Raw genomic sequence first — 17,804 nt, forward strand, 5'->3', positions numbered from 1 at the left:
ATTAGGAATTGTTCCTTTTTACATTTTTTATTTAAAAAAGTCTTTTTATTGAGATTTATTCTAATCTGATTCATTCAGTGTTTGAGCTTCTGTACAGGTGAACCTGAAAGTTTCTTTTTTTCAAATCCCACAACTGCCCCAAAACAGCTGGATTTGATTGTTTTTTATTTTATAATACATAAAGCATCCACCAGATGTGATGCTGCTGTAATACTGCCACACTACACCTTCGACCAAATACAGTAGGCGCACAAATATAAAGAATCATGTTCATGTCCAATCATCTCCACTGTAGGCTGATGTTGTATCAAATTCTAGAAAATATATGGGATCAGATCATATTACATTGAATGTTTTTTTCTTTACATCGATGCTGAACTTTTCATACTTCCATAGAAAAGATGTTTTCATGTCGGAAAGCAGGAAGTTGACAATCTACGAGCGACGCTGATAACATCCTCTACTTCCTGTCTTTTCTCAGAATCAGCAGGAGCTTCAAGAGAAGTGATAAGGAAATATGAGCCTTGTGCATACACTTGTTTCTTTTATAGTTAGAATCGTGAAGAGGGTTTTACATGATAATTCTCGTAACTCAATGGACCTTAAAAGGAAAATGAACTTTTATGATGTTTCCCAGAAGGACAATCTATAGAAGATGAATGATTTCCAGTTAAACCTTGTTATAAACAGTGTATTGTCTCTGATGTGTGCTGTAATGTGAGGCATCCCTGAAGACACCCAAAGTCTCCATACCTTCGAAGTTTAAATGATAATGAATGGCCAGTCTTTACATTCAGTGTTTATAATTTGATTGTGAACATAAAGATCGTAGACGAACCTATGATGTAATTGCATATTTGTGGGCACACCAACTGTGTATGTTTTCATTGTTGTAAATACAGTATGTGAAGGGTAAAAAAATGGGACAGTGTGCAGTATTCGAAGATCTGGGAATCATTAAGGTGTACAAATACATACTTTTTTTTACATTCATACAATTTTTCTGTGTGAACACAAAAACATTCATGGACACCTGACCATAAGATTGTGCTTTTTTGAACACACTATTCCGCATATCGTCTCTTCTGGGAGGATGTTCCACTAGATTTTGGAGTGCGCTTGTGTAGATTTGTGCTTATTTAAACACGGGGATGTGAGGAACGTCATCTGCTGATGTAGGGTGGGGAGGCCTGGGGTGCAGACAGTGTTTTAATTCCTTCTAGAGCTCTAGAAGTTCTAGAGCAGGCCACTCAAGATCTCCCAAAGGGAAGCTTTAATGCTACGTATGCAAAAACATCCTATACTATTGTGTGTCTCCAACTTCGAGGTAACCGTTTGAAGAAGAACCACATAAGGCTGACAAAACAAATGCAATATGAACTTAGACCTCCCTTGTTTTAGTGAGACAATAAACTGTCATAATTCCTTCATGTAATGACATTTATTACATCTAGGGGGCGTCTCACAAGCACTAGCAGTTTATTGTCATTATTATATTTTTCCTATAAACTCTGGGGATCTTATTTATATGTGTCTTCGATCACCTTTGCAGTATTAAAATAGTACTAAACATGTACAACCTTGCCAAAACAAATTCAGACACGGTGCTCTTGTGCGTTGTGTGTTACCAGTAAAAATGTACGCAATGTTTTAAAAAAAAAAATTGTTTTAGTACATCTGTACAGAGGATGTAATCGTTTTGTTTCTTTTATTTTTTTCATTCCTCTTTATTTATTTCACTGTCCGTTTCAAATAAAGAACCCCTAATGATACATTCCTTGATTTATTGAACTGTGTGTAGGCTCACAATCACAATTCGATATAAACAACTGTTTATACACTCACAATTTGATAAAGACAATCGTATATACACTCACAATTCAATATAAGAAATTGTATATAAACCTACAATTCAATATAAACATTTGTTTATAGACTCACAATTCAATATAAACAATTGTATATAAACCTACAATTTAATATAAACAATTGTTTATAAACTCAATTTAACAAAGACAATTGTATATAGACTCACAATTCAATAGACAATTTCATATAGACTCGATTCTACATAGACAACTGTTTATAGACTCAATTCTATATAGACAATTTGATATAAACTCACAAATGCTTATAAACAACTATTTATAGACTCAGACTTCTATATAGACAATTTAATATAGACTCACAATTCAATATAAACAATTATTTATAGACACAATTCTATATAGACAATTTAATATAGACTCACAATTCAATATAAACAATTGTATATAAACCTACAATTCAATATAAACAGTTGTTTATAGACTCAATTCTACATGATCAATTGTATATAGACTCACAATTCCATAGACAATTTTATATAGACTTCCAATTTAATATAAACAATTGTTTATAAACTCAATTCAACAAAGACAAATGTATATAGATTCACAATTCAATAGACAATTTTATATAGACTCGATTCTACATAGACAACTGTTTATAGGCTCAATTCTATATAGACAATTTAATATAAACTCACAATTGCTTATAAACAATTATTTATACACTCGCAATTCTATATAGACAATTTAACATAGACTCACAATTCAATATAAAAAATTGTATATAAACATACAATTCAATATAAATAGTTGTTTATAGACTCAATTCTACATGATCATTTGTATAAAGACTCACAATTCTATAGACAATTTTATATACGTAGACTCAATTCTACATAGACAACTGTTTATAGACTCAATTTTATATAGACAATTTAATATAGACTCACAATTCTATAGACAATTTAATATAAACAATTATTTATAGACTCAGACTTCTATATAGACAATTTAATATAGACTCACAATTCAATATAAACAATTGTATATAGACTCACAATTCAATATAAACAATTGTATATAAACCTACAATTTAATATAAACTCACAATTCAATATAAACAGTTGTTTATAGACTCAATTCTACATGATCAATTGTATATAGACTCACAATTCCATAGACAATTTTATATAGACTTCCAATTTAATATAAACAATTGTTTATAAACTCAATTCAACAAAGACAAATGTATATAGATTCACAATTCAATAGACAATTTTATATAGACTCGATTCTACATAGACAACTGTTTATAGGCTCAATTCTACATTGACAATTGTATATAAACCTACAATTTAATATAAACAATTGTATATAGACTCACAATTCTATAGACAATTTAACATAGACTCACAATTCAATATAAAAAATTGTATATAAACATACAATTCAATATAAATAGTTGTTTATAGACTCAATTCTACATGATCATTTGTATAAAGACTCACAATTCTATAGACAATTTTATATACGTAGACTCAATTCTACATAGGCAACTGATTATAGACTCAATTTTATATAGACAATTTGATATAAACTCACAATTCAACATTAACAATTGTATGTACAGTTGCATCTCAATAAATTAGAATATTATTAAAAAGTTGATTTATTTTAGAATTCAATATAAAAATTCAATGACTCAGCTGATTAATTAATGGTAAAGACCAAATTGGCCAATTGATGGAAGGTTTGCGAAGATATTTCATGCTACCTTGTAAAATTGAGTAATTCTTGAACAGTTGTCTCAATAACAGCATCTAGTGACTCAGGTTGCTTAATTACTGTCAGAGAACCACAAGCCACGCCCCCTTCTAATGCTCAACACTCTCGCTCAGCCTCTCCCTCCTATTAATCACCTGCACCTGTTTTCATTTAATCCGTCCCCTTTAAAAGGTCTCTCTCCCTCTTCACTTGCCCTCCGATCTACCGTATACCTACTCTAGATCCATTTTCTGAATCTCCTGTGTTTCTTCTCTTTAAAGATAAATAAACTGCACCTTGTTTTACTCCCGGTTTCCGTTGTCTGGTGTTCCGTGACAATTACGTTGAGAGAGGTGAGTTTTTGTAATTTGTGGAAAACTTCTGGAAAATTACATATTCTATCAAAATCTTGAGAAATCATTTGGGTTTAATTGTTGACATGAGTCAAAATAATGATGCAACAATTCAGTAAAATTGTCTATAATGAACTGTTTGGTGTTCCACTAAAAATGGACTTTCACAAAGAATATGGATCTTTTCATCATCAATATTTTGATAATGAAATGAAAAAATATATATATTTTACTTTTGACTGATTCACTCTGCAATGAAGGGAGAAAATAGGACCTTCACAGGAGAATTTTCACAACCAACATTTAGATATGGCAGGACCTTGTCAGTAAATCTGTGTGTGATAGTGTGTATATGTGTGTCAGTGAGCAGGTCAGAGAATGACAGCGTTCCTCTGTCCCAGTCTAGCTGTACTCTAATCCTCTGGAGTTTCCGTGCTACTGAAAGGGAAGTGCGTGGCTGTGGTGTAGAGCGTGTTCCATATTTACCATCATAACACCACATACACCAGATTCCACTTCTGGAAACTAGCTTTCCCTTTCTCTGAGCAGAGTCCGCCATCACACCCACTGCCCACAGCGTACAATCTCCTACTTCAACATCCCAGCAGTGTGTTCCTGAGTTAAAGCCCTCAGAACCCAGTATACACCAATTGTAATTAAATCTCTCCGGATTATCAGGAAGCTCCTGTTTCTCATCACTGAATCTAACACTGGTCAGATCACCAGACACAATGAGGTAAGGATGGGCAGTGTTGGGGTCCAGAGTTACAGGTGCTGAGTCCAAAAGAAACACATTAATTAACGTGCCATTAATGTACTCACACACAGTATGTAAGTAAGTGAGTAAGAAAGTAAGCGAGTATGTAAGCGGGTAAATAGGTAAATAAAAGAGTAAGTAAACGAATAAATAAATAAGCAAGTGAGTAAATAATTAACTATGTGATTTAGCATTTAAGCTAATAAGCAACTAAGTAAGAAAGCGAGTAAATACGTATGTAAACAAGTAAGAAAGCAAATAAGTAGGCAAATTAGTATGTAAGCAAGTAACCGAATAAGTAAGTATGTGAGTAAGCAAGCAAGAAAGTAAGTACAGTGAGGAAAATAAGTATTTGAACACCCTGCTATTTTGCAAGTTCTCCCACTTAGAAATCATGGAGGGGTCTGAAATTGTCATCGTAGGTGCATGTCCACTGTGGGAGACATAATCTAAAAAATCCAGAAATCACAATGTATGATTTTTAACTATTTATTTGTATGATACAGCTGCAAATAAGTATTTGAACACCTGAGAAAGTCAATGTTAATATTTGGTACAGGAGCCTTTGTTTGCAATTACAGAGGTTAAACGTTTCCTGTAGTTTTTCATTTTGAGGATTTTGGCCCACTCCTCCACACAGATCTTCTCTAGATCAGTCAGGTTTCTGGCCTGTCGCTGAGAAACACGGAGTTTGAGCTCCTCCAAAGATTCTCTATTGGGTTTAGGTCTGAGACTGGCTAGGCCACGCCAGAACCTTGATATGCTTCTTACAGAGCCACTCCTTGGTTATCCTGGCTGTGTGCTTGGGTCATTGTCATGTTGGAAGACCCAGCCTCGACCCATCTTCAATGCTCTAACTGAGGGAAGGAGGTTGTTCCCAAAATCTCGCAATACATGGCCCCGGTCATCCTCTCCTTAATACAGTGCAGTCGCCTGTCCCATGTGCAGAAAACACCCCAAAGCATGATGCTACCACCCCATGCTTCACAGTAGGGATGGTGTTCTTGGGATGGTACTCATCATTCTTCTTCCTCCAAACACATTTAGTGGAATTATGACCCAAAAGTTCTATTTTGGTCTCATCTGACCACATGACTTTCTCCCATGACTCCTCTGGGTCATCCAAATGGTCATTGGCAAACTTAAGACGTGCCTGGACATGTGCTGGTTTAAGCAGGGGAACCTTCCATGCCATGCATGATTTCAAACCATGACGCCTTAGTGTATTACCAACAGTAACCTTGGAAACGGTGGTCCCAGCTCTTTTCAGGTCATTGACCAGCTCCTTCCGTGTAGTTCTGGGCTGATTTCTCACCTTCCTTAGGATCATTGAGACAACACAAGGTGAGATCTTGCATGGAGCCCAAGTCCGAGGGAGATTGACAGTCATGTTTAGCTTCTTCCAATGATTGCTCCAACAGTGGACCTTTTTCACCAAGCTGCTTGGCAATTTCCGTAGCCCTTTCCAGCCTTGTGGAGGTGTACAATTTTGTCTCTAGTGTCTTTGGACAGCTCTTTGGTCTTGGCCATGTTAGTAGTTGGATTCTTACTGATTGTATGGGGTGTCTTTATGCAGCTAACGACCTCAAACAGGTGCATCTAATTTAGGATAATAAATGTAGTGGAGGTGGACATTTTAAAGGCAGACTAACAGGTCTTTGAGGGTCAGAATTCTAGCTGATAGACAGGTGTTCAAATACTTATTTGCAGCTGTATCATACAAATAAATAGTTTAAAAATCATATATTGTGATTTCTGGATTTTTTTTTTAGATTATGTCTCTCACAGTGGACATGCACCTACGATGACAATTTCAGACCCCTCCATGATTTCTAAGTGGGAGAACTTGCAAAATAGCAGGGTGTTCAAATACTTATTTTCCTCACTGTAAGTGAGTAAGTAAACAGGTAAGTATGAAAATAAGGAACTGAGTAAATAAGCATGTCAGTAAGCAAGCAAATCTTCTTCTTTTGACTGCTCTCATTTCTGGTGGCTCCATCCTCAACATTTTCCCTCCATGTCCCTCCTCTGCACATGTCCAAACCATCTCAATCTCACCTTCCTCACCCTGTCTCCAAAACGTCCTACATGCACTGTCCCTCTAATAAACTCATTTCTAATCCTGTCCATCGTCGTCACTCCCAACGAAAACCTCAACATCTTCAGCTCTGCTACCTCCAGCTCCACCTCCTGTCTTTTACTCAACATCTCAGGTCTCACCACAGTCCTATAAACTTTCCCTTTCACTCTTACAGATATTCTTCTATCACAAATCACTCCTGCTATCACTCTTCTCCACCCACTCCACCCTGCCTGCAACCTTTTCTTTACTTTTCAACAACAGTTGTACCACAGTAGCCAATTTTCCACTGGTACCCTGTTGACCAACAATACCTGTGGCGATCATAGGTAACCCGGTTTTTGACCAATCAGGTATGAAAATAAGGTTTGTGATCCTTCTATTTGATTTGGCATGTTGACGCTGGATTCCCTATGTAATGCAATTCTTCCTTTTTTTTGGCTTAGGACTGGGTTGGCACTGGCTTGTGCAACCCTAATGGCTGGGTTTATGTAAGCAAGTAAGTAAGTAATCAAAGGGAATAAGTAGAGCTTCCTGCGAAGCGTAGCCAGAAGAATGGAATCAGTAGGTTGTCTGGAATGATCTATGGTAGTAACCAGAAGATCGAATGGTGAGTGAGGGGAAATGGGGACCTTATAAAGGGGATAGGTAAATGGAGAACAGGTGTAGGTGATTAGTGGGAGCAGGACACCTGTAGGTGATTGATACGAGGGAGAGGCTGAGCGAGATTAAGTCACTACAGGAAGCGAGTAAATATGTGAATAAGTAAATAAGTGAGTACTTACTTACTTGCTTACTTATTTAATTACTTACTTATTTACTTAATCATTCATTTGCTTACTTACTTACCTACTTCTTACCTATTTACATACTTACCTATTTACTCACTCACTTATTTATCTACTTACTTATTAACTTACTCTCTTATTTTTCTTATTTGCTTAATTATTTACTTGCTTCCTTGCTTGTTTACTTACTCACTTATTTACTTATTTATATTTAGCGTTTACTTGTTTACTTATTTCTCGCTTACTTAATTACTTGCTTACTCACTTACTTATTTACTTACATACTTGCGTACTTACTTACTTATTTACTTGCTTACTTACATGGTTACTTGCTTACTTATTTCCTTACTTGAGAGAGAAAGAAAGAAAGAAAGAAAGAAAGAAAGAAAGAAAGAAAGAAAGAAAGTCTTACTATATTGGACTGTGTCCTGCAACTTCTCCCAGATTCTAAACTTCAGGTTGCCCAGATGTTTTGTCACCTGGATCAGTGCTCCTGAAAACACCTCTGGATGTTGCAGTCTACACTGGGCTCTGCAAAACATTCAGTCAGTGCTTCTGTTGTTCGGTTTCAGAAAACACAGGAAACACATCACTCACCTCTTCACTGTGGCCTTGTAGTTCTGTAACACAACAAAACCTAAAATCAGTGGATGGAATTGACAATGTAACACCGCTGGAATGATGTTTTTGATGATAGTAGTTTTACTTTCTCACAGTATAAATATTGAGAAAATGATCCTCACTTGTAAGAACGAGACGTCTTCTGCCCTCAGCTCCTTTTCTATGGCACTGATTGTGTCTGAAAGAGATGATATGTCTCTGTTCAGCTTCTCAATCTTCTCCATCATCATCTGACTCTTCTGCTTCTCCTCCTCTCTCAGTGCAGTGATCCTGGCTGCCTCTTCATCTTGTAGAAACTGGTGAAGCTTCTCAAACTCCTTCTTAATCTGGTGCTCTGTGTTTAAGGCCTGGATCTGCAGTGAAGAAAAGTTCAACTCATTATTCAGAAATGAAAAATATCATTTTAATCGTAACCCTATGATTTAATTTTCACCTTTATATGCTCTGCAGTCTGACTCCAGTTCAGTTTACAGTCTTTTAAAAGCATCAGTTTTTCCTGTACAGTCTTCAGTGCAGTTTTCAGTTCATCCTGAAACAAATCAACACACTGCACGGAGACTCTTGGTTTGGTTATGACTGTATTCTCTCTTACAAGCACATATTTAAATAAAAAAACTTGAAATGCACCAAGAAGAAAATGAAAAAAAAAATGGCAGACTTCTATGTGAGTTTATTTGTGTACACCAGTGTTGGGCAGTAAACTTTCTTTCGGCTTCTCCTGTTAGGGGGCGCCACAGCGGGTCCTCTGCATGTTTGATTTGGCACATGTTTTTACGCTGGATACCCTTCCTAACGCAACCCTCCCCAATTTATCCGGGCTTGGGACCGGCACCGAGAGTGGCTGGGGTAGGTTTCCTGACCGGGGATCAAACCCGGGCCGCAGCGGGGGGAGCGCCGCATCCTAACCACTAGACCACGTGTTAATAGTAACGTTACTGTAAAGCAGTTACTTTTGACAGTAACTAATACTGTAACCCGTTGGTATGACCATGACCGTATGATGCGTTGTCTGTGGTCTTTTTTAAATGAAATTATTGTGGCTGAAGTGTAGCCTACAGTCTAACCTGTTTACAGCAGAGACGCATTGTAGGATTGGTGGATGAACCACTGTAAACACGAAGAAGACGCACTGTGGGCGTGTCTCCGTTTATTCAGGTCTGTGCGGCAGTAATGGCGAGTCGAGGCGAGAGCAAGACGAGTTTCTCAAAGTGGAAATATGCTCATTATTTCACTTTAGTTGAGCATAAAGACTTTTTAGTCAAATGTAAGTTGTGTCTTTCTGGTTCGAAGCTCGTATCTACTGCGATAAACAGCAACTCCAATCTGTCGAAGCTCCTCCAGAAACTCCATGCCTCGACAAAGCTAGAAGCTAGAAGCTAACCCGGTGTTCTGTTCTACATTGTTGATAGTTTCTTAGTAACTAGCACAACACTGGTGTACACTGATTCAATCTAACATGTAAGATATGCTCCTGATTATACTGGTGATCCTTCAGAGGGTACAGATCTAAATATGAGCCAATAACACACTCACAAACCTATAGACATTCATATGTAGAAGAAAACCTTTTAGAAGACCTCACAGGAATTTATTTGTACCTTACGGTCTGTTACAGCCTCATCAATAGGGCAGAATTTGTGATTGGTATGTTTTCTCGAGTCTCGACACACCAAACACACCGGGTGATGATCGTCCAGACAGAAGAGTTTGAGTTTCTCACTGTGCAAACTGCAGACTGTTTCAGACCCTGATGAAGATCTCCTCAGATTTTTCTCTTGTAAGAAATTTTCACAAAGCGTCTTTAAGGCCAGATTCGTTGGAGGTTCATTTGTAGACAACTTCCTTCTGCAAACAGGACATTCTCTGGATCCTTTGATCTCCCAGAATTGCTGCAAACACACTTTACACACACTGTGACTGCAGAACAGGACAACCGGATCCCTGAAGATATCACAGCACACAGGACAGGAAAAATCCTCCTCTGAAAACGTAGAAGCCATTTTGTTGTTGCTGCTGTTGTTTTTCTCTCCAGGCGAAATAGTCAGTGTTTCGCTTTCACTTTGTTAACAAGTAACAGCTCGCTGATTTTTGTTTCGGTAAAGTTAATACACACTTGGTCCAGTATTTACTTCCTTCAACAGAGCCGTAAATGAAACTCAAAATTGCCTCTGAACTGAGAACCACATTAAACTCACCAGTGCAGAATGCTGCAAAAGGACTGCTCTCGTTACAGCACTTCCTTAAATGGAGGAGACATCTCACCTGTTACAGGTCACCCCTGACAATCATAAACCACTGATAAGCTTCCTGGCGCTTCCTTATGTTTACATACTGACTACCGTATTTTCCGGACTATAAGCCGCTACTTTTTTCCCACGCTTTGAACCCCGCGGCTTAAACAACGAAGCGGCTAATTTATGGATTTTTCCTGGGTTTTTCTCGGTTTCACAAACTTCAAACCAAAAAACTGAACCCCATAACATTAGACCAATGAAATTGCGAGACAGGCTAAGGTGAACCAATGAAACTCTTTATATTAAATCAGATGCGCTCCCACTGAATCGGGCCGCACCTCATCATAAATATGGATGATGTTCCTCTGGCGTTTGACCTGCCGCTCACTCGGACTGTCTACAGGAAATGAGAATCATTCGTCACGCTGAAAACAACCGGGCATGAAACAACACTTCACCTGTGTTCTGAGCTGCACGGCATCGGGAGAAAAGATTCACCGATGGCGATTTTTAAACACACGACGATGCCAAAAGAAAAACTCCAGAGAGAAATCGTTGTGAAAGGAAGGAGGAAGACAGTGAACATTGACTTTTTTTTGGTAGGCGACTGTTTAGATACAAGCCGTGTAACAGACACTGTCTTTCGTTAAAGCCTGTGTAAAGTTCATTAGTTTCAGTGTAGGCTTATACACAGGTGCGGCTTATTTATGTTCAAAATGAAAATCTTTGTCAAATTCAGTGGGTGTGGCTTATATTTGGGTGCGCTTAATAGTCCGGAAATTACGGTACATATTATTTAACAGCAATTGGAAAATTGTGATCAGTTTCACTCAAATATTTGGAGTCACTCTTTTATTTTAGCACACAAAGACCCAGACGATTCCAATCACCAATAGGATGAACTGGACCTCAATCAAACGAGTGCAAGCTTATAAACAAACCAAATTACTAGTAATCAACTGCTATAAAAATAATGTTTGAACTTTTAGCCACAAACCCACATCTTGCACCTCAATCTAGTTTATAATAACTGCTCAAATCATCTACTAACTCTAATAATACCTTAAATGTGTATACAGTAACGTCTTGCCAATCATACATTGTCTAACCTTTATAGAATTTATATTACATCTTAGGACTTGTATCAATGTAATATGTTCATTGCTGTAATTTTAATGACATCATACTGAAGTCATTTTCTAATTTTCTTTTGAAGGATATATTTTTTTCAGAACAAATTTTTTTGTTCTGTTTCAGTGCGTCTCTTGGCCACTAGGTGGCAGCAGTGATCCACAGCTTGTGTGTCTTTGTTTGGATGACGTTATACCATTCTTAAAAATCAGCTTAACAAAAATAGATTATTAATATTCATTTGAAATTCATAAATATACATTTAAGTATAAATCTTTTTGAGTGAGCCAGAAGTGACGGTGTTCCCTGAGATGGTATATAAACCTTGAGAAGAACCAGACTCAGAAAGGGAACTTATCCTCATATGGGTGACATCTGGCAACACTATTCACCGAGCCTCAATTTCACCCCTAGGGTCAATATTGCAAAAGCAATAACATCTAGAAGTCTCTGATTTTTTATTTATTTATGTATAAATTTTTTACTTGTATACCCATTAAACATCAATCTGCATCTCATTTTCACAACACACTCCCTATCAGTGCTACAGGGTAGTGATTTAAGATGAATCAAAAGTCTAGAATTTAAGGGCTTGATCAAAATATCTGTAACTCAGCCCTGAATCCTGTCCTGTTTCAGATTTAAATTCTTTTGTTGGCCTGCCAAGTTACAGCATAGACATGGTCAATGTGTACACCACTTTATAACTATTATCCAAAAAAAGGAAAAAACAGACAGGGGCCACAACCAATGAGAAACCACAGTGTACAGAAAAAGATAAACTAAGGAATAATAGCAAGGAATAAATAAAAATTGCTATGACTGTGACACAGTATGATGGTAACAAGGCTTTGGCACTTGCACAATGTCAAAAATTACGTAGACAAACAAAATGATATACAATCCAGTATATTCAGATTAATCATATAGTGCAGGTAATAGCTGTGATCGGAACCTTGGGCACAGGAGGCCCAGTATCAGTAAATATTTTTTAGCTGCATCAAGAGAGTGACAGTAAATGAGAGTCCAGCACATGTCATTTTACTATGCTGTTTCTACTTCTTCTTCTTTCGGCTGCTCCCATTAGGGGGCGCCACATCGGATCATCAGTCTCCATACCACCCCTGTCCTCTACACCTGCCTCTTTCAAACCAACTACCTGCATGTCTTCCCTCACCACATCCATAAACCTCCTCCTTGGTCTTCCTCTATTCCTCCTTCCTGGTGGCTCCATCGTCAGCATTCTCCTACTGATATACCCCATGTCCCTCCTCTGCACATATCCAAACCATCTCAATCTCACCTCCCTCACCTTGTCTCCAAAACGTCCTACATGCGCTGTCCCTCTAATAAACTTATTTCTACATTTTTTTACTGTTCTGTTTCATGCACAAAATCTTCAGACCCTCATTGCAGAATTGTGTTTCTTGTAGCAAACCTTCCACACTAAAAACCGTCCTAATGGTTTCAGAGTTCCTAGGTTGCATATCCTTTGCGTGTAATACGTACATCAAGCTGGAGCCCCATCGACATCACCAAATCGTTCAATGCTCTTTGGGGGCTGTTGTTGATTGTTTGGGTTTTTCCACAGCTGTCACATTGATTCTGTCACCAACAGCCATTTTTTCCTGGCCAAACTCTTCTATGTTTGGTTGTTAGTACACCAGTGGATTGTTGCTTCTTTGTCTGATTCTCTTTTTTTCAGGCTTATGCTATACACCAATCAGGTATAACATCATGTTCACCGCAATACTCGTCTGCCATCCTTACGCTTGCCCATTTTTCCTGCTTTTAACACATCAAATTTGAGAACACAATATTGACTTGCTGCCTCATATCCAGTATCCATCCCACTGAAAGGTGCCATGATAAAGAGATAATCAGTGCTATTCACTTCACCACTCATAATGTTATCCATGATCAGTGTATAGACCATTTATTTATATAAAATGAAAAGTTTATTTTTTAAACTCATAATTAAACCGTATTTCAACCTTATTTAATGATGATGTCATTTCGGAGAAGCCCTTATTTATAGCGATTCTGATTCCGGTTCATTATTCATTAAGACTAAGAATACTATTATTCTAAAAAAAAAAATTTTTTTCGTTATAAAATCGATGCAAGCGGAGTGGAGGGAATGTGGCAGTTGGGTGGTGTGGAAGAACTTGAAAAAGAAGTATGGTTGTACTAAGGATTAAGGTAGGATAATTGAGTTGCAGTAGTTCAGTTGAGAAATGACAAGAAACTGAACAAGCACATGAGAGGCCTGTGTGGGCCAAGTTTGAGAGCAGAGACTGAAGATAAGAGAGTTGTGCATGAAATACCAAGATCTTGACGTGAGTATCTTGACGTGAGGATGAATAATTCCTCTATCACCTTAGTCTTAGTGTTAGGCGAAATACAGTACATTCCATTCGATTGTGGAAAACACTAATGTGTCTGCATTTCTTCCTATGATTGAAATTAATCTGGGTCTTTATATTTCTGCTACAGGCTTCAAAATGGGCTTGCACAGACTGAAATAAAAACGTCTCACCAAATGAGATTCTTCTATGTGCAGACATTACTGAGATTTCGCATTACAAAAAACAGTAAGCCAATTTGATCCTTTAAAGGATGTGTATCGTCTGGTTATAAGCACAATAATCTTGCACTTTTTGATTTAGGACTAATTTACACCAGGTAGCTGTAGCCAACGTGTACGCAGAGGATGCTCAGCCTCTACACCCATTCTTGAGGAAACCCTGTTAATCGAATGGATTCTCCATGGCTTATGTAATTAAAGGCATTTGTATTGGAGGAGGCAATTAAGATTGTTGAGGTTTTCGTTGGGAGTGACGACGATGGACAGGATTAGAAATTAGTTTATTAGAGGGACAGCACATGTAGGACATTTTGGAGATAAGGTGAGGAAGGCGAGATTGAGATGGTTTGGACGTGTGGGGTATATCGGAAGGAGAATGCTGAGGATGGAGACACCAGTAAGGAGGAAAAGAGGAAGACCAAGGATGTGGTGAGGGAAGACATGCAGGTGGTTGGGTTGAAAGAGGAAGATGTAGAGGGTTTGGAGACGGATGATCCGCTGTGGCGACCCCTAGTGGGAGAAGTCGAAAGAAGAAGAAGAGTGGCGTCAGACATCTGAGCGTTATGTGAACTGCTTCAGTTTATGACACAATAATGAGAATATCTGTTGGGAGAACTTGAATTTTATAGTAAACGTTAAAGTAAATATGATTTGCAATTCGTTAAAAAACTGCACACGATGATCCAATGATGTTCCATGCAACCCCAGTTTGGAGAAGCGTTAAAAAAGCAATGTGGAGACACTTAATATTCACATCCAGCCTGCAGCCCGCCGTGCTGTCTGGAGGGTGAAAAAGCAAAATAGGAGCACATTATCGAGTTTTCAGTCGACTGAAAGACCAACACGCTTCCGATTAGGCCGTAATAGAACGAAGGCGTCTGGGCACGCTTTGCTTCCGCAGCCACGAGATCGTGACCCGCCACAAAGTTCTCTCAACGCGGGTTCTTTTCGCAGCACGATTTTTGATGAGCAGCTACACAGACATGATGGCGACGACCGACCCGGTGAAGTTTTAACGAGCTGTCATTCTGGTCCTGTCTTTCATGTTTTGTTGATTTTTTTTCTCTTCCCCGAAATGAAGGCTGACGTCGTTAGGCATGCAAGAGATTCTGAAGAAAGTGTGCAAAGAGAAAGGATGTGTGAGCTTGTTAGTTTCTGGAGATTGCCAGCTTGCACTATTCCAGAAATAGAACTGGATTGTTTCATTTGGCGCTAACTCAAAAATATGGTGGCCAACTCTGGTTGTGTCGGTGTGTTAGGAGTGTGTGAAGGTGACAATCCAATTCTTTTTATATCCGTAGGCATTTTGGTAAATGATTTACAATATATAATTTGGGGGATTTTTGGAGGTTCTGGACAAAAAACAACAACAAAACATGTTTAGCTAACCAATCCAATAGGAATCTGATACACTTCCTTTTTTTTTTTGCTACCACTATATAAATAGATTCTGTCTCCTATGTTCATATATGAAGCACAACTGTTATTTCCATCCAGGTTGCCAAATATCCATAAATAATGTATGCCATTTATGTATTCTCAGTGCAAAAGGTGGTACAGAGAAGCCCTGCTGTATTGGAAGGTTTATGTATATTTGTGTGTGCATGTGAGAGAGAAAGACCTGTGAGTCAGTGAGGTCATGCTGTATTTATTTTCAACAATTTGTCGACGTAAACACACAGCTAAACTGTGTAAAGTAGCAATCAGAGGGAAAAGGCTGTTTAACATTTACATTTCAGTGAATCATCAATTCTAAAAAGCAAGAATCGAGAAGCAAATCTTGTTACGTTGGACGCTAAAGTTTATTCAGGTCTACATTTATAACATTTGGCAGACGCTCTTATCCAAAGCGACTAACACCTGAGCAGTTGATAGTTAAGGGCCTTGTTCAAGAGCAGTTTGGTAGCAGGATTTGAACCTGTGACCTTCTGAGCCTAAGTTCAATGCCTTAACCACTGAGCTCTAATAAATCCAGTGTCTTTTCCCAATACTTGGTACAGTCTCACCATGAAATGTCTAGTAATATTTGAGCTATCGTGTGAGATATTTTCATACACAAATATAGATCATGACGTTTTTTTGTGAAAAATAACTCATCAATCTGGGATGAATGGTTTTGCTCGACAGTCACACCTTTGCATCGACACATCGATGAACACAGAACGTAGGCATTAATGCATTACCTGCTAAAAATGTTTTCAACTAACATTCAAGGAAAAGATATGTTATCTTTCTTTCTGCTCTCCATACAAGCAGACTGATTTCGGTATTTATGAGTGATCCCATAAACCCATGTACATTGAGAGATTGCGTCATCTGATGCTGATTTCGCACGCATTCAGGCCAAAGAGGCTTAAATCTGCTGTAGCATTTGGAACGTGTGGGGGAAGAGAATGAGAGCGAGACGAAGTAAAATCAGAAATCCAAATGATCACGGTTGCCATGACAGCAGTGCTGTAAACAGCTTTTCACTGCATCATTTGTAATGAAAAAAATGAATTTTTTCAAAAATAGGTAGAGCATCTGTCAGTGCACGGAAACAAAAAAACAAACAAACAAAGAGACAGGCATTATTATTACTATAGTTATCTGTCTGTCTGTCTGTCTGTCTGTCTGTCTGTCTGTCTATGAGCGTAAGCAGTAAGCGTGGCGTCTACAGCGCGTGAGAACGGTTGGCTTGTTGGCAATTTTTTTGCCGTTTATTGTAAAACATCTCGGAATAACTTAGTGTGTGCCTGTGCGCGTGGGCGTGTGTGTGTGTGTGTGTGTGTGTGTGTACAGCATGGCGTCACCGAGCGCGAGCCTGTGTGATACTTTGACTTGCCAGTGGTTTAAGTGTAGAGGAGTGTGTGTTTAGTGGTTGGAGACAATATGACTATATTAAACCAGAGTGGAAGCAAACCACCATTACCAAAAAAGCTGCTGACCTCCAATGGAGGATTTTACATTGTATTATCTCTGTGAACTCTTTTAGTTGTATATTAAACCTCGACATTTTACAAGACTGTCTGTTCTGTTTTTCACTCTTTTATACACTGCTCCAGACTACAGTCACAATTTGTGCTTTTAAAAAATGTTTTTTCAAGCAGTTTCCTGTGTTTTATTCTTGATTTTAAGTATACCAGGAGAAGCAGATTTATACTTGATTATATTACCGTATTTTCAGACTATAAGCCGCTACTTTTTCCCCACTCTTTGAACCCGTGGCTTAAACAACGAAGCGGCTAATTTATGGATTTTTCCTAGTTTTTTTTTCCTGTTTCACAAACTTCAAAGCCAAAAAACTGAGACCCATAACATTAGACCAATGAAATTGCGGAACGGGTTCAGGTGAACCAATGAAACTCTTTATATTAAATCAGACGCGCTCCCACTGAATCAGACCGCACCACATCATAAGTATGGATGAGGTTCCTCTGAAGTTTGACCTGCTGCTCACTCACTAACTCCAGTTACAACAGAAATCATATAAGCACAGACAGGTTTCCAAAACTTGTGCTTTTTTATTTTTTTTGGCAACAGCATTACGGGTTAGTCAAAGAAACTTAGAAACGAGCATCAGAAAATTATAAGGACATATTCCTCGGTCTTGCACACATGCAGTAATAGCGGAAAAATGCGTGACAGGCTATTCCCAAAATACCGCTCTGCTCTTAAAGG

The 17,804-nt window shown here is 38.1% G+C and overlaps 1 protein-coding gene across 2 annotated transcripts; it reads right to left on the minus strand.

Moving 5' to 3' along the window:
• Window positions 1-3,227: 3,227 nt before the first annotated feature.
• On the minus strand, window positions 3,228-10,495 carry LOC124382625 (zinc-binding protein A33-like). 2 transcript variants are annotated; one of them, XM_046844624.1, is made up of 6 exons: window positions 9,791-10,495; window positions 8,626-8,739; window positions 8,315-8,545; window positions 8,169-8,191; window positions 7,984-8,102; window positions 3,228-4,720 (listed from the first exon to the last, which is right to left on the minus strand). In XM_046844624.1, exons 1-6 carry the CDS (start codon window positions 10,190-10,192, stop codon window positions 4,191-4,193), a joined length of 1,419 nt encoding a protein of 472 aa, XP_046700580.1. In that variant the 5' UTR covers window positions 10,193-10,495; the 3' UTR covers window positions 3,228-4,190. The 2 variants fall into 2 exon arrangements, with proteins under 2 accessions (XP_046700580.1, XP_046700582.1); XM_046844626.1 differs by having other exon boundaries at window positions 8,626-8,721; window positions 9,791-10,492.
• Between the last annotated feature and the right edge of the window lie 7,309 nt (window positions 10,496-17,804).

This window comes from Silurus meridionalis, chromosome 3 (assembly GCF_014805685.1).
Source record: "Silurus meridionalis isolate SWU-2019-XX chromosome 3, ASM1480568v1, whole genome shotgun sequence".
Lineage (NCBI taxonomy): Eukaryota > Metazoa > Chordata > Actinopteri > Siluriformes > Siluridae > Silurus > Silurus meridionalis.

What these genes read in the sequence shown, in the direction of transcription:
- LOC124382625 (XM_046844624.1), bottom strand. Translation starts at nt 10,192, where the DNA reads ATGGCTTCTACGTTTTCAGAGGAGGATTTTTCCTGTCCTGTGTGCTGT. An exon ending in AGACTGCAGAGCATATAAAG is followed by an intron (nt 8,546 to 8,625) that starts GTGAAAATTAAA and finishes TCTTCACTGCAG; the next exon opens with ATCCAGGCCTTAAACACAGA. An exon ending in TACAAGGCCACAGTGAAGAG is followed by an intron (nt 8,103 to 8,168) that starts GTGAGTGATGTG and finishes AATGTTTTGCAG; the next exon opens with AGCCCAGTGTAGACTGCAAC.